At 40.1% G+C, this 17,820-nt stretch overlaps 2 protein-coding genes across 2 annotated transcripts; both read left to right on the top strand.

Annotated features, from left to right (window-relative positions):
* Positions 1–1,284: 1,284 nt before the first annotated feature.
* Positions 1,285–9,362, top strand: LOC138204883 (5-hydroxytryptamine receptor 3A-like). The gene is made up of 9 exons (XM_069160441.1): positions 1,285–1,321; positions 2,048–2,208; positions 2,531–2,640; positions 5,158–5,327; positions 5,436–5,596; positions 6,886–7,096; positions 7,200–7,352; positions 7,832–7,917; positions 9,144–9,362. The coding sequence occupies exons 1-9, from the start codon at positions 1,285–1,287 to the stop codon at positions 9,360–9,362; spliced, it is 1,308 nt and encodes a 435-aa protein (XP_069016542.1).
* An 882-nt stretch (positions 9,363–10,244) lies between these two features.
* Positions 10,245–16,404, top strand: LOC138204542 (5-hydroxytryptamine receptor 3A-like). The gene is made up of 10 exons (XM_069159837.1): positions 10,245–10,303; positions 10,969–11,131; positions 11,829–11,873; positions 12,050–12,159; positions 13,534–13,703; positions 14,371–14,528; positions 14,654–14,864; positions 14,966–15,142; positions 15,956–16,041; positions 16,174–16,404. Exons 1-10 carry the CDS (start codon positions 10,245–10,247, stop codon positions 16,402–16,404), a joined length of 1,410 nt encoding a protein of 469 aa, XP_069015938.1.
* The last annotated feature ends 1,416 nt before the right edge of the window (positions 16,405–17,820 follow it).

Genomic DNA, 17,820 nt, shown 5'->3' with positions numbered 1-17,820 from the left:
CCCCCCCATCCACACACACACACACAAAATCAAGATATTAGCTCCAAAAAGAAAAACACATCAAGAAAAACCTTTTACTTCTTAAAATGTATACTGCATCTTTAAAATTTTTTTTTTTTTTTTTTTTTTTTTTTTTAATAATTTATAAATCTTTCAGCTCACTGTTTTGGTTTTACAGCCGCGGGATAACTTTTCCTCATCTCACTTTTTGGATCGATGTCGTTTCCAGCTGCAGCACGCAGCTGTTTTCAGGTAGACAAATATTTAACTTAAGAGGAGGAGACCAAAAACTGAACTAAAAAAAAAAGAGAGAATATTGGGCCATAGGCCAGAAACACAACTCAGAATTATATTGTAAGTAATGTTTTGCGAAAATGCTTTAACTTTGTCCGACATTGGTTTTCAAAATTTTCAAGATTTAAACTGTTGGTCAGACAAAAAAAAGACAGATGTCATCTTTGATTTTTTTTTTTTTTTTTTTTTTCTATTTTTGGCATTTTATAGACCAAAGGTCAACTGATTAATCATAAAAATGATCAAAAGAATAATAAGTAGTTACACCCATTTTCGGGCTCTAATTGTAAACTCCAGTGTGATTACGGCAAACCTAAATTATAAAACCACCGAATGAATTAAAATGGCACCAGTAAAGTCACTTACTGTGCAGAAAGATAATTTTTACCTGAATAATAAAACAGCTGTAATGCTCAGCAGCCCACAGTGACGCTGGCAGCAGATGGCAATAAGAACAAGTGGGTTTAAATGGGATACAGAATTTATAATGTCATTACCTCATCGTATTGGTTATCAAGTTGCGCTCTGATTGAATCTTGCCTCCTCATTTAGCGTGTGGTGCCTCGTATGCGTTAGTTAATGGTCCCTCTTGTAACTGTCTGAACACGTACGTACAGACTTACTGCCTCTATATTTTTTTGTCAGAAAAGCTGTAAATTCACATTATCTCAGCTTCCAGTCAGATAAATCTCCTCCACCTGCCTCTCTCATCCTCTTAAACCAATCATCTTCAGTCTCACCTGCCTCGGGAATCAAACCACAGTCTGATATATGCTGTATGTCTCCCTCCTCCTCTGTAAGCCAATTACAGCGTCAGTCATGGATGTCCACATGCGAGGGTTTTCTCATTTTAGGCAGTGAGCGAGGTCATTCATCGTGCCCAGCCCTCCTCAGCTGAAATCAAAGGACAGCAGCTCTTACAGCAGGGTCACACACTCGGCTGGAAGCAGCTCCAACACACACAGACACACACTTACAGCTGCAGATACGATGCATGTTGCTCTTCTCCTGCTGATCGTCCTAACGGGTAAGACTTTGTCTTGTTTCAGGTTTCATTTTTATGTCATTGTTTGACTTTTTTCAGACAGTACAGTAATGATGTTCTCCGTCCAATTAAGCTTTGATTCATTAACCTTTTTGAGGATGTACTGCATCGAAATGTTCTTGCAGAGCTATACACATGATATTTGTGACTGACAGTAATAATCTTGACCAAAAAAAAAAGGGTAGAGTTAGTCTGCTTCTCAAAATGCACCAGTTTTGGTTTGCCTGCTGCGCAGATTCACAGAAGAGAGGGGAAAAAAGTATTTAAATGTGCCAACAAATGCAAAACAAATCCTCTTTTTTTATTCCATCTGCAGTTAAAAAATGTACACCGAGAATTTCTCTAACATTACAGAGCACTGTTTTTATTCAAATGACAAAACTTTCAGGTTTTTTTTTATCTACTTTTTTGAAGTTTATTTTGAATCTATTGAGGTTCTTTTACAGGCTCAGTCTAGGAGTCTCAGTCAAATCCAGTTAAATTAACAAAAATAAACTCAAAACAACCCTTTATTAAACAGTTTACAATTATGTAACATGTATAGCTAAAGTATTCTGACAGTACAAACGAAAAGCACATAGAATAGTTTAAACTATGGCTGTATATTGTTAAAAACACACTAAAAATCAAACTTTACTGTGACAAAACTTTAAATATCTTTCTTCCTAATTGAGAAAAAAAAGCTCTCTGACATCTGTTTTTCTGTAGATGGGGTGTCCTGTAAGAAAGTGTGCAGTTACCAGGATGTTCTGGACTACCTAAACCTGACCACAGATAACAGTGTGTTTAAACTGACCCGGCCTGTTCTGGACTACAAACATCCCACCATCGCTAAACTGGACATCATCCTATATGCCATCCTGGCTGTGGTAGGTGCTGCACTGCATATGTGTGTAATTCATCTCTTAAATGCAGCAGGTAGTCAAGTCTGACGTGTGTGTGTGTGTGTGTGTGTGTGTGTGTGTGTGTGTGTGTGTGTGTGTGTGTTTATTCCCAGATTGAGAAAACACAAACTTTCATCCCATTCATCTGGGCAACATTGGTGAGGTTTTCTTTTTTGTTTTGCTAAACGTCTTCTTGCATCAGGAAACACTTTTTAATATCTTTCTTTATCACGTGCTCTGCTTCACATCTGTGTTTTGTCTGGAGCTTTGTCTTTTTTATTTTTCCATTAATCCATCGTTAATGCAGATGTGGAACAATGAGCGCATCTCATGGGACCCAGATCAGTTCTGCGGAATCACCCGCATCACAATTCCTCATGATATGCTCTGGAAACCGGACCTCTTCATCTTCGAGATGTGAGTCTGCAGCACACATACACAAACACAAATCTTAAGTTGCTGCAAGATGCACAAAACCAAACACAATCAGGTTTTAAAGGAGTTGATATGCACGTTTTGCAGAAATTTGAATGAGGAGATAAAAACCTAATACCAATTAAAACTGCAAGCAGTGATGTACGGGCCTTCGCACTCCCGCGCGCCGCCTCCCCGAAGCCGTCTCCCCGACGTGCAGGTTTCAAGCATCCGTTGACCTTAAGCATCAACTTCCTGTGTCACGGCGAGACATCCAACTTTGCCGCATCGTCAAGGCGACGCCCATTGACAAAGTCCAACGAATGTCTCAATATATCATCAACTACATGTTTAGGTTATTGTGACCCGACTTTACGTTCCTCCACGTAGAATGTGAAAGTATGAAAAGTGTCATTTCCAGTGGCCAACAGGGGGCGCTATGACTATGAGCAAATATTACCACACAGGGGTCTTCAGGGCGGAGCTGTTACAAAGTAACGAGTAACACAGAGTAACGCAAAATAACAAGAGGTAACAAAAAGTAGCGTTTCCTTGTGTTACCTGTGCAGGTGTGTTTTAAAGCTGAATATCACGTTTTATATTTGTACACTGAGAGCTCATCACACTCCTGGTTTTATACACCTTAGTTTGAACTGTGACTTCTGGTGCTGACTCGTCGATGACCCACAATCCACCTGAAAATCTACCTGCAGCATTACAGGAAGGATTTTAACTGACTTCCTGTGTTCCTTTACATCCTGTGCTCTTAATTTGGAAAAACAATGTTTGTACCTGATTTGCCCCTTTATGGTTTCATTAATGTTGCAGTTGTGTAAATATATTTCTGTGACACACTAATCCCTTGGAAAATGGAGGACGAACTGTTTTCTATCTGATTTTATCTGTTTGCTGAGAAAACATCTATTACTACTTAAAGTACTTACTTAAAGTAACGTAGCAACAAAGTAACAAAACATTGGTACGAGTAACGCAAAGTAACGCAAAGTAACGCAAACACGCGATCTGGTCCAGTCTACATCCAGGACATGGTCCAACCTTACACCCCAGCCCGCTCCCTCCGCTCTGCTTCTACCAATCGGCTTGTTGCTCCCTCACTGAGCTAAACACTCTACAAAATCACGACTGTTTGCTGTCCTGGCTCCTAAATGGTGGAATGAGCTCCCCACCGACATCAGGACAGCGGAAACTCTGTACATCTTCCGCCGCAAACTAAAAACACACCTCTTCAGACTTTACCTTGAACAGTAGAACTTTAGTAGCGCTTAACATGGCACTTACTGATAGCACTTTGTAGTTTGGCTTTCTTGAAGAAAATTGTACTTTCTTGATTCCTGTTGTTCTGGGTTTTGTACCCTCATGGTTGAAATGCACTTATTGTAAGTTGCTTTGGATAAAAGAGTCAGCTAAATGAAATGTAATCTAATAATGTAATGTTACGTTACGTAAAAGTCACTAATATAGCATGTCGTCTAAATTATCATTAAAAAGTCCAAAATATCATAAAAAAGTCATACTATAGCATGTCGTCTAAAATATGATTAAAAAAAACCCATCATACTATAGTATGATGGTTTGGTGATTTTTTTTGGGAGGAACAAAAAGTTATACTATAGTATAACGTGGACGAAACACTACAGCATGACTTTTTCTTCATATTTTAGACAACATAATAAAGTATTAAGTATTTTAAATTGTTCACACTTCATCCTGTGTGTAAAGAAAGCTTGCTGAACATATATAAAACTATATTTCTTCATGAAGGAGTGGCTTTGAAGCTTACAACATATTTGGCCTGATATTTGTTTGGACAGCTCGAGGAAACGTCCGCGAGCTGGTGGCGATAGTTAGCAGCCCTGTTATTAACTGGACAGATAATGTGGGTTGCATATAATAACCACACAATGTGACTATATTTTCTCACCTTTGGAAAGAGCCAGGCAAACTGTCCCCTCCCCTGTTTCCTGTCTTTGTGCTAAGCTAAGCTAACCAGCTGCTGTGTATGATTATAAAAGGTATAGAATAAATTTTTTGATGATGGAATAGGAACGGTCAAAGGTCATCTAAAAAAAACAGAAATTAAAAGGTAAAGTAAGGAAACTAAATCAATTCAAAGCAGCAAAAAGTAAATACAGATAATGTGAAAACAGAGGAAGTAATTTAATTATAAAGCAGTGAATTAATTCAAAGGTACGTGAAAGATAATATTGTTTGTAGTAAACATGCACTTTTAAAGTAATTTAATAGCTTGATATTTGCTGATGTCACCCACCCTGTGTTTGTTCACAGGGTCAACGAGTTCACGCTGCACTCACTCATATTAAAGTACACACAACAGTTTTTATGCTCTTCTGAGAGGAATAATAAGCAAACACATTACCTTGCAGCCGTGACAGCAGGTGCTCCGTCTTCTATTGATTCAGTTTGTGATTGTTGTGAAATGACGTGTTGTTTATACGCTCTACAAACCGTGAAGAGAGTCGTATGTGTGTGTTGTCTCAGGGTACAGAAGGACGACTCGCCTCACAATCCGTACATGGACGTGTCCCACGATGGGATGATCACCTTTGAACAGGACATAAGGGTGGTCAGCACCTGTAAGATGGACGTCCACAAGTTCCCCTTCGACACACAGAGATGCAACATCTCCATTGGTTCTGCGTCGTACTGCGGTGAGGGAGGGAGGCAGGGAGTGTGTGTTTCAGGGAACATTTTTTAAAAATTTTTTTTTTTTAAACAGCTCCCTGCACTCTGAATTTCTCTCCTCTCTCTCACCACAGTGAATCAGTTGCGGATTCTTCCGTTCTCCAACTCGTCTCGGGCCACGCAGTTTTCCCGGGAGCTGATGAAGACTCAGGGCGAGTGGGAGTTCCTCCAGCTGTCTGTCGCCAGATACAATTTCTCCTTCGATAACAAACTGTGGGACCAGCTTATATACACTGTACGCCAAAGTAAAGAATAACTGAATGGAGAAGGTCAATGAATAGAGAGTACGAGGGGTCCCTGAACAGTTTGATTATTCCATCTACACATTTTCTTATTCTAAGTTTAAAAAGATGGACAAGTCTCAGGAGAAAAAAAAAAAAAAAAAAAGCAAGTCTGTAGGGATCATTTTCCTAATTTGTGTTCTCAAATGGGTTCAACTGTGCTTTACTTTTCACACACAAGTTGTCAACTTATTGGTCCTGAGATACTATTTAATTACAAATCTGGTGCACAGATTACTACATAATGTTAAATAATACAGACACTTTTAGAAACTGAATTTGTGTTCTTGCATCATGTCAGTGGTCCTCAAATTTTCCCTTCTTTAGAGACAAAAAAAAGTCCATGCTGCCCTGACTACACATAATTTTTTTTAAAGTATTTATTAACAGCCCAAATATGAAAAAATGTTTTATTGAATTAAAGGTACTTGAGGTCAGTACAACAGCATTGCCTTCTTTTTTCGGTCTATATTTTCACTGCCCCTCTGGACATATTTTAACACACACCATGATCTTTTCCAGACCTATCCATTCATTTTTTGGTGCCTGTACCTGAGGCGTCTTACTTGTCACACCTAGTGACACACTAAGGCACGAGGGTGAGGCAAACCAGAGAACTTTACTAAAACAGTGCTGGAGATATAAAGTCCATGAAGTGAGACAGAACACCAAAGTAAATCCCAGTTTACTCTTGACTGTGTCCCAGAAAAACCACAGGAAAAACTCAAAACGAAACTACACAAGAGGATGCAAAGAATCGAAACAAGGCTTTTCCAACGGGACTGACTGGTGGGGTTGGATTTACAATCCAGCAGAGAGTGGTGACACAGTGGGAGAATATTAGGTGATGATTGCTGAGTGAATGCAGGTGGGGCAGATTAGGAAACAAAGGACAGCTGAGGTGGTCGTGTTCGGCAGGAGACAGAGCATGGCGAGAAACAGACTGAGGACACAGGAGATGACATGGAGAGAAACACAAGGGACACAAGGACTGGACAAGAAGAGGGACAGAGAGAAACATACAGAGAGTCTTGTGACACAAAGAGCAAAAAGGAGAATCAGACCAAAACCATGACACCTTGAAAATGTGAGACTGACACAGTGTCCTCCAGTGGACTGACAGGTGTATTGCATGCTCTGGTGTTACTATTCTTTTCCAAAATCCTAAATCTCACCACAGCAATGTCATAATTTCTGTTGTCCTGTGGTCGATCAAGTTTGACCCCGGACCCTGTTTTTCTAGTTCACCATGAAACGGAGGCCCCTCCTCCACGTCATCAACTTCCTGTTGCCCATCCTGTTCTTCCTGTGTCTGGATCTCGCCTCCTTCTTCATCTCTGACCATCGAGGAGAGAAGCTGGGCTTCAAAGTCACCGTGCTGCTCGCCATCTCCGTCCTGCTGCTCATCCTGAACGACATCCTGCCCTCCATGTCCAACAAAACGCCACTCATAGGTAAAGACCCCCCCACGTAAAGGGTTGATGTTCAACTGATGTCCGACTCATGTAGGCAGGTACCCAAAACACAAAGTAGTGATTGCCTGTTTCCTCCTCCCAGCGACCTACTGCATTGTGATTTTTGCTCTGATGCTGCTCAGTCTGCTGGAGACTATCTTGGTTACGTATCTGATGGAGAAAGACTCCCAGGACAAGCTGAGGGACAACACGGAGGTCCAACAGGAAAAAGTCCAAACTGATAACTGTAACGCAGGTGAGACCCGCAGTACAAACAAGAGTAGTTTTCACAGAAGCTTTTTAGATGCTCCATGAGTTGAAATGTCTGACTTCTGAGTCTAATTTCAGTCTTTAATCTTTTCAAGCACCAGAATCTGACCATATAAAAGTCCAAATCTATGGTGTCCCCAAAAGACAAAAGCACATACAGGAAGTGTAAACATGAAGTGAAAATAGAAATTTAAACAACTTAAAAAAAACAACACAATGAAATAGAGACACTTGTGTCACTTGTGTTTTGCCTTTGTGAGGAAAGCTGATTTATTTGCTTGATGTTCGATCTGATCAAACCCCTGATGAAGCAGACTGTCCCTAATGTTTAATTGTTAAACTTGTATTACCTTTCTGGGTTGTTTCAAATGCTTTTTATTTTTTTTATTTTTTAGATGCAGCATAATTGTGAGTCACTGCCTGCGAGGTCATTCTTGTGACAAACCTGCTGTGTTTTTTTTTCAGAGGACAAAAAACAGACCCACCGTTTCTGCATCTTCGATGTGTCTGACGGTGAGAGACAGCACGAGTTACTGCCTGTCGTTGAAGAGGTAAAGGATTTTATAAACACACACTGCAGGGCAGGTGACCCAAGTTATTTCTTGTGCATGAAATCGAGATGGATTCTTAAATCTTTACATGATTGTAACAATTTAAAAGGCACAATTCGACACGGGAGGGCCCATGCACGGAGCAGGGGAAAGCTTCATGAGTTAATATCCCAAGTTTCGTCACTTCTTCTTTTTTTGGGGGGGGGGGGGACAGAAAGAAGTTGAAGGGAGCCAAATCTGGCTCGTTGCCTCACGTACCGTAGAATACTTCCTCATGAAGGCTTCTTCTTGCTCCGTGCACATCACTGTGTTGCACTCTGTTCGCACCGTCCGTGAACTTTTTGATCGCCCCTCGTGAAGATGAGTCCTCTTCTCATAAAGTGTACCACACAACTTTTTAACGTAGATGCCAAACTAACACAATAACACAACCACACAAACGGATCGAGGCAGCAGTAAACCAGCAACTCCTGTCATGCAAGGTCAAATTATTGTTTTTGTCAAGGCACTCTGGCGCACAATATAATAGTTTTTTTTGTTCCCCAAAAATGGAGCTAAGTAAGAACTTTGATGGTTCTCAGTTCCTGCAGTGAACACATAATGGTTCTTAGAAATATAAAAATGTTCCTGCGGTCCAAAAGTGCCAAGTGTCAAATTATTAAACATCTTAAAATGCCTAATTTCAGTTTACTGAGAAGTAAGTTCATCTGTGTTGAAAAAAAATTACTCAAGAGGCTTGGTTCAAAATCAAACACATCGGACATTTTATTCTTGCAAGAAGGAACAACTACATGCACCCTCAAAGAGAGGTGTCCAGCAGTGCTCCCCCCAGCAGTTCTCCAGCATGGCTCTCTAGCAGTCCTCCAGCCTGGCTTCCCCAGCAGTCCTTGTCTCACCAGGAGGGCTTTCCTTAGGGCAGCTTTTATACAGTTGACAAACAGTTGACAGTCACCCCCATTCCCTTTGTATCTGCTTTTGTATGGTAATACAGAGTTGGTTGTAGGTCACAAGATAAGGACACAGGGGAGTCGTCAATTAGATGCGGAAAGAATCACTTGCAAATAAGACAGACAACAAAGGAAACTTTTCGGACAAGAGACTTTCCGGAGCCACAATGCAAACAAGAGGAAGAGACAAATCCTTTTTTTCCCATCAATCTGCCTGGCTTTTATTACATTAACAGTCTCAGTAGGAGCCTAAACCCACTCTAATATGACTGTGTGCAGGGTAACGGCAGCGTTCAGTCAGGAGAGTCTCATGTGCTGCTGTTGATCCTGGAGGAGCTGAAGGAGCTGCAGAAAACTCTCAAACTGCATCTCAGCTGCAGGGAGAAGGGAGGGAAGTTCAGCCACCTGGCCACAAGAATCAACAGAGGTTTCTTCATTTTCTACATCATCACTGTGTCCCTCTTTCTACCGCTCATCTTCATGGAGTGGAACATTTAGAAATGTAAAATGATTATTTTTAGTACCCATGTTTCTATATTGTTGAGCATTTGGGTTGAAATATTATTTGTCTTTGAGAGGGTCTGTAGCATCGCTGATTTACACTTAGTAAGAAAGGTTGACGCATGATGTGAAAATATCACAATGAAATCTTGCGTTGTGATATTAAAACTCTGCTTCTATATTGTCTTGTGAACCTACGTTTTGTGGTGTCTAAAACTTGAAACTGAAGTTATCCAATATCAGCAGAGAGGTGTTGTCCATGATCGATGTCAGCTTAGCTAACATCCTCCTCTCACCCACCTCTATGGAGTCCAGAGGAGTGTCCAGGACAGAGCCAGCCCTTTCCCCCAGCTTTTACTGGTATTTTATCTGCTCTATGATCCAACTTATTTCACCTGCATCTTTATTTCCTCATACATGTGCACATCTGTTTGATAAGATGAACGTATTTCTTTTCATTGCATTTGCACTTCTATCTGTTGTATGGGGTGTCTGGTGCTATACAGTATATGACACGGTGGCCTGCATGGAGTCACATTACTGTCTGATGTTCTTATCCTGTGATCATTTTAATCTGGTGAATGTAAAGTGCAATATAGTAAATAAAATTATTCATATTATTTAACAGTCATTACAGCCCATTTTTGTCTCCCGTCCTCCAAAGATTCTGTGGGAGTAACCACCGTCTGTGGATGGCTGTTAGACTAATGTGAATACAAAAAAAAAAAAAAGCACATGAAGGATCAGTGATTCAGTTTGCCTGGCCCTCTTCCAGTATTAGGCGACGTTATTATTACTGCAGCAGGGCGACATTTCCAGACAGCACTGAGAGGACAAGGATACACATGTACACACTTTCCTCTGGAAGGAGGTGCAGTCATGATGCTCGCTGGCCTCCTCTTTCTGATCTTCCTCTCAGGTAAGTTTGGACCATGTTCAACTGGATGCATGCAATCTTTGTTGGTATGCAGATTTTAAGGGTGAAAAAGTGGAAAACGTGGCTGATTTTCAGAGTTACTCTCCTTTACTTGTTACTACTTGGTGTTTACATTGAAGGAATTAAACCTTGAGTTGCATTCTTCTTGAATCTCAGGGGCTCCAAAGTCAAGAAAAAAATGAATTAAGTTATTAAAATGACCATTTGTTTATTAGAGCAATAACAGCAGAGAGAAATCAAAAATTGTTGCTGGCTTCGTTTGGATGACTTCGATGCGGATAATGTACAGCAGATGATTTTCAAATGTGCAGTCTTATTTAAACTTAAATGGAAGAAATGCTCAATTAAAAATCACTACTGGGGCAATGAGCTCAAATCCTGCAGTCCTGCCAACACCCATTTCCTAATGGCCTTTTAGTGACCGCAATCTGTGGATGACACTGTGAGCTGGTGTTTTCCATGGTTTAATAACAAATTCAGAAGCAGTGGATACAGAACTGCAGAGATTACTGTAATGTCTTCTAAAGTGTATGTAATTAGGATGGATGCAGTCAGTGATTTCCAAAGAAACACCACGGCTTTAATTATCTGATTTTAAAAAGTGCATTTCCTTTGAAGAATAATTTCTGTCATCAGGAATGTGTCTTGATATTTTTTTTTTGCTGTAGATGGGACGTACTCTGAGCGTAACTGCAGTTATCAGGATGTCTTAAACTACCTAAACCTGACCAAAACCAATGAGCTATACTCCATGACCCGGCCTGTGAGAAACTACAAACACCCGACTCGGGTGTCCCTGGAAGTTCTGCTGTACGCCATCCTAGATGTGGTAAGTGGTTACAGCTTTATTTGTTAATTTTTTTTAAAAGGACAATTATAATATGAATCATTTTTGTTATTGATCAAGTGTTGAAATAATAATAAAAAAAAAGACAATAGCTTCCTCCTGCTCTGTTGCGTTCACAGTGCTGCGCTCCATTCGTGTGCAACTGGACTCTGTCTGACAAAAGCCTAAATATGAGGGTGGATCAAAAAGTTCAGAGTTTGCACAGTAACTTTGCTGACATCATCCGTCTGTTGTCATCTCCGCTACAGTTTATTAAACTGATTGATTACTGTGATCTGAAGTGAAACAGGACAAGGCTTTTACTTTTTCTCTCCGCATGTTTAAACTTGTGCTTCTGCAGCCTTTATGTTAATCTGACAGCTTTCGGTTCAGACGTGGACCTGCATGAAATATATTATTCGGACGCGAAGCCGAGATGTTGAATGGATCAGATCAGATTACTGTAAGAGGGTTGGGCATCTGAAGGATGCTAAATTTAAATCTTTTCTCTTAGGGTAAAAGTGGCACGGTTTGCAAACAGCTTTAAATAAACTGTATGAACTTCCTGTTAGCGAGCATGGTCAGTAATACTATACTGATTATAATCACAGATATATTGTGTGATGGATGTTTCCACTTCTTCTTGTGCTGTTGTGTTTTCTATCTGGGACGACTTTCCCACGTATTTATTTTTTTACAGGTTGAGAAGGACCAGAAATTCATCCCTTATGTTTGGACTGTCATGGTGAGTTCATGCAGATGATGAAGAAGGAACCTTTTGACAAATCTCCTCTTTATTGGGACATTTTGAAAGTTTTTTTTTTTCTGTGAATGTCATTTTTGAATATTTATTTTCAGAGCTTTTTAAATTTGTGCCCCTTTTTTGTCCCTCTTTTTATATCTTCCTGTTTTCCACTGTAGAGGTGGCACAACGAATACATTTCCTGGGATCCACATCAGTTCTGTGGAATTGATAATGTTTCTCTTCCAGCTGAGATTTTGTGGAAACCAGATCTCACCATTGAAGAAATGTAAGTGGTAATGCGCCCACATGCTGTACACATACATGTCTTTCTGTCTTTGTCAGGACACCCATTGACATGAATGTATGTTAATCTCTTAGATAGATAGATAGATAGATAGTTACTTTATTAATCCCCAAGGGAAAATCTTTTCGCTACAGCAGCATTTATAGATACAGGAAAGCAATAAAATAACAGTAAAAAATATTAAATATTAAAATGCACAGTATATACAATAAATAGAATCAAATAAAATAGAATAATTAAATTAAATTAAAACTTAATTTAGCCTCCTGTGTCCACCTCCTCACAGTCCTGGTGGTTACAGGCTGCCTCTGTCAGAAAAAAAATTACTCAAAGTAAACAAACACAAAGAAAAATATAGCAATATTTTCCAATTTTCATTATGTGATTAAGTTGTTTTCAAGTGCATGAAGTTGACTTACAGAGTAAAAAAAGAAAGCTTTTATTCTCAGCTAATTTGGAATTGTTTGTATGGATAAAAAAAACAAAATGGAACAAAGGGCGATGGAAATTGACTTAGTGAATCCATTATGACATACATGAATAATGTGATTTAATCATCTGTGATGAGTTATGTGATTTAATCATCTCTTCCGAGGAGACGATAGATATCAGCAGATGAAAATTAAAGATCTTTTTGGACCAACTAGGAAACTGTAACATTTCTCAAAATAATACATGGGGTGGGGAAAAAAAAACAAACAGGTGTAATTTTCTCTTTATCGTCTGAGCTGGCACTCTTTAAATTAGGTTATTTTGTAAATCTAGAAATTCTCATGTATCATAAAGGATTCATGAATTAATAAAGTGTATGTGCAGAATATTTTGGTCCTTTCACAGTTAATGTCTCTTTGTTGTGCCCTCTTCATCGGCAATGATTTCATGGTACCCGACTGGAAAATGTTCACTTTTTGAAGTTTTTTTTTAAATTGATGCACCTCACTCCTACGGTAACATATGCACGACAGTAGGAGATAGAAACATTCGCTAATCATTTTCAAATTTAGTTTTAGGTTTGGATAAAAAAAAATTATACTTCTATTGAATAATGTGAATGATTTAAATTTACAGTATACACACTATTTATATATCAAGTATGTTGCATAAATGCACCCTATCACAATAAAAGGCTGATACGTTTTATCAATGCAAATTACAAAATAAGCCCTTAAAAGGATGTCAGTTAATTTTGTTGTAAGAGGTTTAGTTTTTTTCAGTGTGAAGCTTATTTTATTTTTGTGTTTTACTTTTCTTTTACCAAAGCTATTGTGGTGAAGTGTACAGACGGTACTGGCTTCACATCTGTGCCGGTGTGGTTTTGGTGGCATCTTATGTGTGTGTTTCTGCTTTTCCATACAGGACAGAGAAGGACAAAGCCCCTCCGAGTCCTTATCTCACCATCAACGATAAAGGGGATGTTGAAATCCAGAACGACCAGGTGCTGGTGAGCACCTGCAGGATGCACATTTACAAATTCCCCTTCGACATTCAGAGGTGCAACCTGTCCTTCAAATCTGTCATACACACCGGTGAGAGCGTGTTTGTGTTGATAAATCACTTCATCAATCAAACACAACATTAAATACACTGACAGGTGACGTGTCGTTACATTGATTATTTGTGTTACTACGGTACCTCTTAATGCATGAGTTGTGGCCTAAGAGGCACTTTTGAATATTTTAGTTTTATAATATAGATGAAAAAAAAATAGCTTTGCTTTCTTTCCTCCAAAACCGAAATTCATAGCCAACTGTGAATATCATGAACCAGCACATCCATAGCATACATTTATTTCTTATGTTTCACTTCTGTGTGTGTGTGTGTGTGTGTGTGTGTGTGTGTGTGTGTGTGTGTGTGAGAGGAGGAGCGGGGAGTTAACATGTTATGGAGTTTGTTGTTTGGATGTCTGGTTCTGTCAAGTTGAATCTCGTGCAAACAGCCACTGCTCACAGTTAAAGGCATTCTTCCTGATGGAGTGTGTCCTCATGAATAATGCAATTTTTAAACAAATAGCTTCTGCTCTTTAAGTCGTTGCAGCCAGTTGTCCTCAGCGATTTTTTTTTTTTAAGTATGTTTGATATTTGTGACCGACACTGGGGACCGATGATGTCACTTGTGTGTTGTTTGCCACCTGTCATCCTTCTTGGCCACCGTGTTTTCTAAAACCACCTGACAGTACTTTTATCACCACCTCAGCCAAGGACATTCGACTCCAGCCGAGTGACAACTCCTCAGAGGCCACAGAGTGGTCTCGTGAGGTGATGCGGACGCAGTACGAGTGGCTCTTCATCAACATGACAGTCACCACCAACAACGCCAGCAATTTAGTTGGCCAGGACATCGTCATTTACACCGTACGTATAACTAGATACACATATTGTTGTCGCGTTGTAAATACTCATCCACTGCTGCGCTTACGCACTGACTCATCTATGATGTCACGACACAATCTATCTGAACCTGATACCCAATTTCACAGATCACCATGAAAAGAAGGTCTCTCCTCTACATCGTCAACTTCTTGCTGCCTGTCCTCTTCTTCTTGTGTCTGGACTTGGGCTCCTTCCTGATCTCAGACAGCGGAGGCGAGAAGCTGAGCTTTAAAGTCACCGTGCTGCTCGCCATCACAGTGTTACAGCTTATCCTCAATGACATTCTGCCTTCCTCATCTAACAGGATCCCACTTATAGGTAAAGAAGTTTATTGGACTGCAGTCCATATGAGTATCGGCACATACTGACTCAATGAGTAGTTGCTTGTCAACGTTAACGATCCTGCCTGCTCCCCTCAGCGGTCTACTGCATTGGGATTTTTGGTCTGATGCTGCTGAGCCTCCTGGAGACAATTTTGGTGATGTATCTGATGGCGAAAGACTCCGCATCCAAAGAAAACGAGACAGACAAAGACCAAAGCCTGAGAGAGGACTGTCACAGGCAGCGCAAAGCCAACTTCCACAGCTTCCACAGAGGTGAGACCAGGAGCCACTTAGTTGTTCGTAAGTTAAAAATGATCCCAGTTGCATTAACATTAGTGTCTTTAATAGTTACTGGTTGTGATTGAAATTACTTACTTACTACTTGGAAAATCTTTATACCTTTTGGTTTCCGCCAGCGGGCATTGTCCAGTGCAGACTTTAAAAGTAGACCAGTAGTTCCAGTCATCCAAAAATTTTAAGGAACACGTTGGTCTGCTACAAAAATATGAGCCGGAGATTCATACCTTCTCGGCCCGAGCACAGTGGACGGACATAGCATAGGATTTCTGGGGAAATCACTGGAAGTCATCCACAATTCAAAGCATCTTCAAAGTCCGGCAGTGACCTCTCCTCAAAATAAACATCCACTTTATGTAGTGTCACAAATTTTGGGCGGATCCCTCTGGGGACGTCCGCGGTGACCATGACGTTGTCGAGCACATGACAAAATTTATATGACGTGGACCTTTGCGAAACACACACGTGTAAAGCGTGCACCGGCTTTAATGATACCCCGCATATCTGTCGGAAAACTGCCTAAATCACTCGATAAAACAAGCCTAATATCATTAGTATCACCTGTTTAGGTTAAAGAGTAAAAGGATCATTATGAACTTTTAACAACAATCTGACCCGATACTTGATCAAAAATCTGTTTAATGATGCTGTAAACCAGGAAGAATTAGAAACAAAGGTTGTGCTAATACCTTTAGATCAGATAATCAAACCACTAATTGTTTTTAAATAATAAATCGTTATTAATTGTACTGTATTTTTCTTTTAATTTGGTAAAAACTGTCCTTTCAGAGGTGCACAAATGGAACCAGGGTGCGTGTGTTGGCGATGTGTCTGCTGGTGAAACTCCATCTGAGCTGCTGCCCGAAGCCAAAGAGGTTAGAATTGGGCTGATATTCATTTCTCATCCCCGCGGACACAAGATCCTGAAAGTGAAATTGCAGTTATATACATAATATTATGCTTCTTAATTATTTATCTATAACTACTGCACTGAACCGCTTTTGCAGGTCAACGGAAGCAAATTGATGGTGGAGTATCATGCCTTGGAGAGGCTTTCAGATGAGCTGAGGGAGATGGAGAAAACATTAACTCTGCTGCTCAACATTAGGAGGGAAGAGGAGAAGCCCGGCTACTGGACCAGAGTGGCTAAAAGAGTCAACCGAGTCTTCTTGATTGTCTATGTCGCAGTGGTCAGTCTGTTTTTAGTTTTTATCTTCTTAAAATGGAACAGCGCATAAAGATGATCACGGAAACATGAGTAATGGATTATTATGAGGGTTTTTTTTTACGCTGGGGTCACACCTCAGGGGGGTTGTGGGACTAGTTGATAAAATAAGTTGTTAAGGGTGGAGCAAACTGCAGACGAATAACTTCACTTAAAACGTATCTGTGTCCTCTGCTGTTTGTGTCCGTGACTGTTTCTTTGACGACGGGGCTGAACCCCTTTAGAGGACACTACATTGACGTACATTCATTTCCTGTAGACTTACAGTAACCTTATTTACTACTTGCCTAACCCTTTAGCCCTCGAGGTAGAAAGATAAGTACAAGGACCAAATCCTCTCTTTCCCCCACACAGGATTGTTGGTTTAAGAAAGTTACAGATATAAAGTCTTTGGTGTGCAGAGCATGACGAATGTTTGGATAGTGTCAGAAACCCTCTCCTCTCACACCGTTCAGACATCGGATATTATCCATAACTTTAACCTCCTGCAATCACAGCCGTCACGGAAATTTGAATGGCCCTTGACAAGCCTCGTATTCAGGCCTATCAGGGGCCTCAAGGAGGGAAGTTACATTTCCATGGAAGGAAAAACTAACTATCGACCGGATAATCAGAAGGCGATTTAAGCTGAGAGTTTTACTGCTGTATATCGGATGTGGACCTCCACATGTATTGATTTTTCCAGCGCCGGGTGATCTTTCAGGCCACAAGAGTGCAGGACACACCAACATGATATGCATGATATTCATATCATTATCCATTATCTTTAAATCAAGTGCCAGTGTAGTCCCAGTAAAAATAGAGTTTGCGAATTGTTGATTTGTGAGATGATAGAGCTTTTTCAACTCTGGTGCTGCCTTGCGCAATTAAGGGTGGTTTTGTTTCTCACATGTTGCTCGGCCAGAAGATGAAGATGTGCACTTATAAAAAGTGTTTTTCTTACCCACATCCTGCTTTTGGCAAAAAGCTTATGAGGAAATGTTTACGTCGCTGCCCAGATACACTTATCGGTTCGGTGTATTGCAATGACTGAAGGGCAGTTGTTTGCTAGTTTTAGACAGTGTGACATCTACAGCTAAAAACATATAAACAGTATGAACACGAGTCTTGTATTTGTTTTTAAATAGTGGTACACTACTATGAGTTCTAATAGTAGATTTACATGTCATTACCGTGTAATATTCAATCTCTGTGTAGCCCACATGTTCAAAAAGGTGTGTTTTCTTCTGAGTAAGAGCAATGCAATGCTGCGAATGCCTGCTGTTAGCGTTGGCTCATATTATACACCGTATTCATTTGAGGAGTTCTGTAGCCTGTTTTATGTATTTGTTTTAAAAGCACGTATCAGACTCACAAATAAACAACACCAACAATTAAACTTCTTTCTCCTTATAGATTTACTCATACAAGTCCAAGTAGCACCACTGTG

This window comes from Embiotoca jacksoni, unplaced genomic scaffold, assembly GCF_022577435.1.
Source record: "Embiotoca jacksoni isolate LCO1_2020_lvr unplaced genomic scaffold, fEmbJac1.0.p SCAF_26, whole genome shotgun sequence".
In the NCBI taxonomy this organism is placed as follows: Eukaryota; Metazoa; Chordata; class Actinopteri; family Embiotocidae; genus Embiotoca; species Embiotoca jacksoni.
This window is presented reverse-complemented; position numbering and strand designations above follow the sequence as displayed.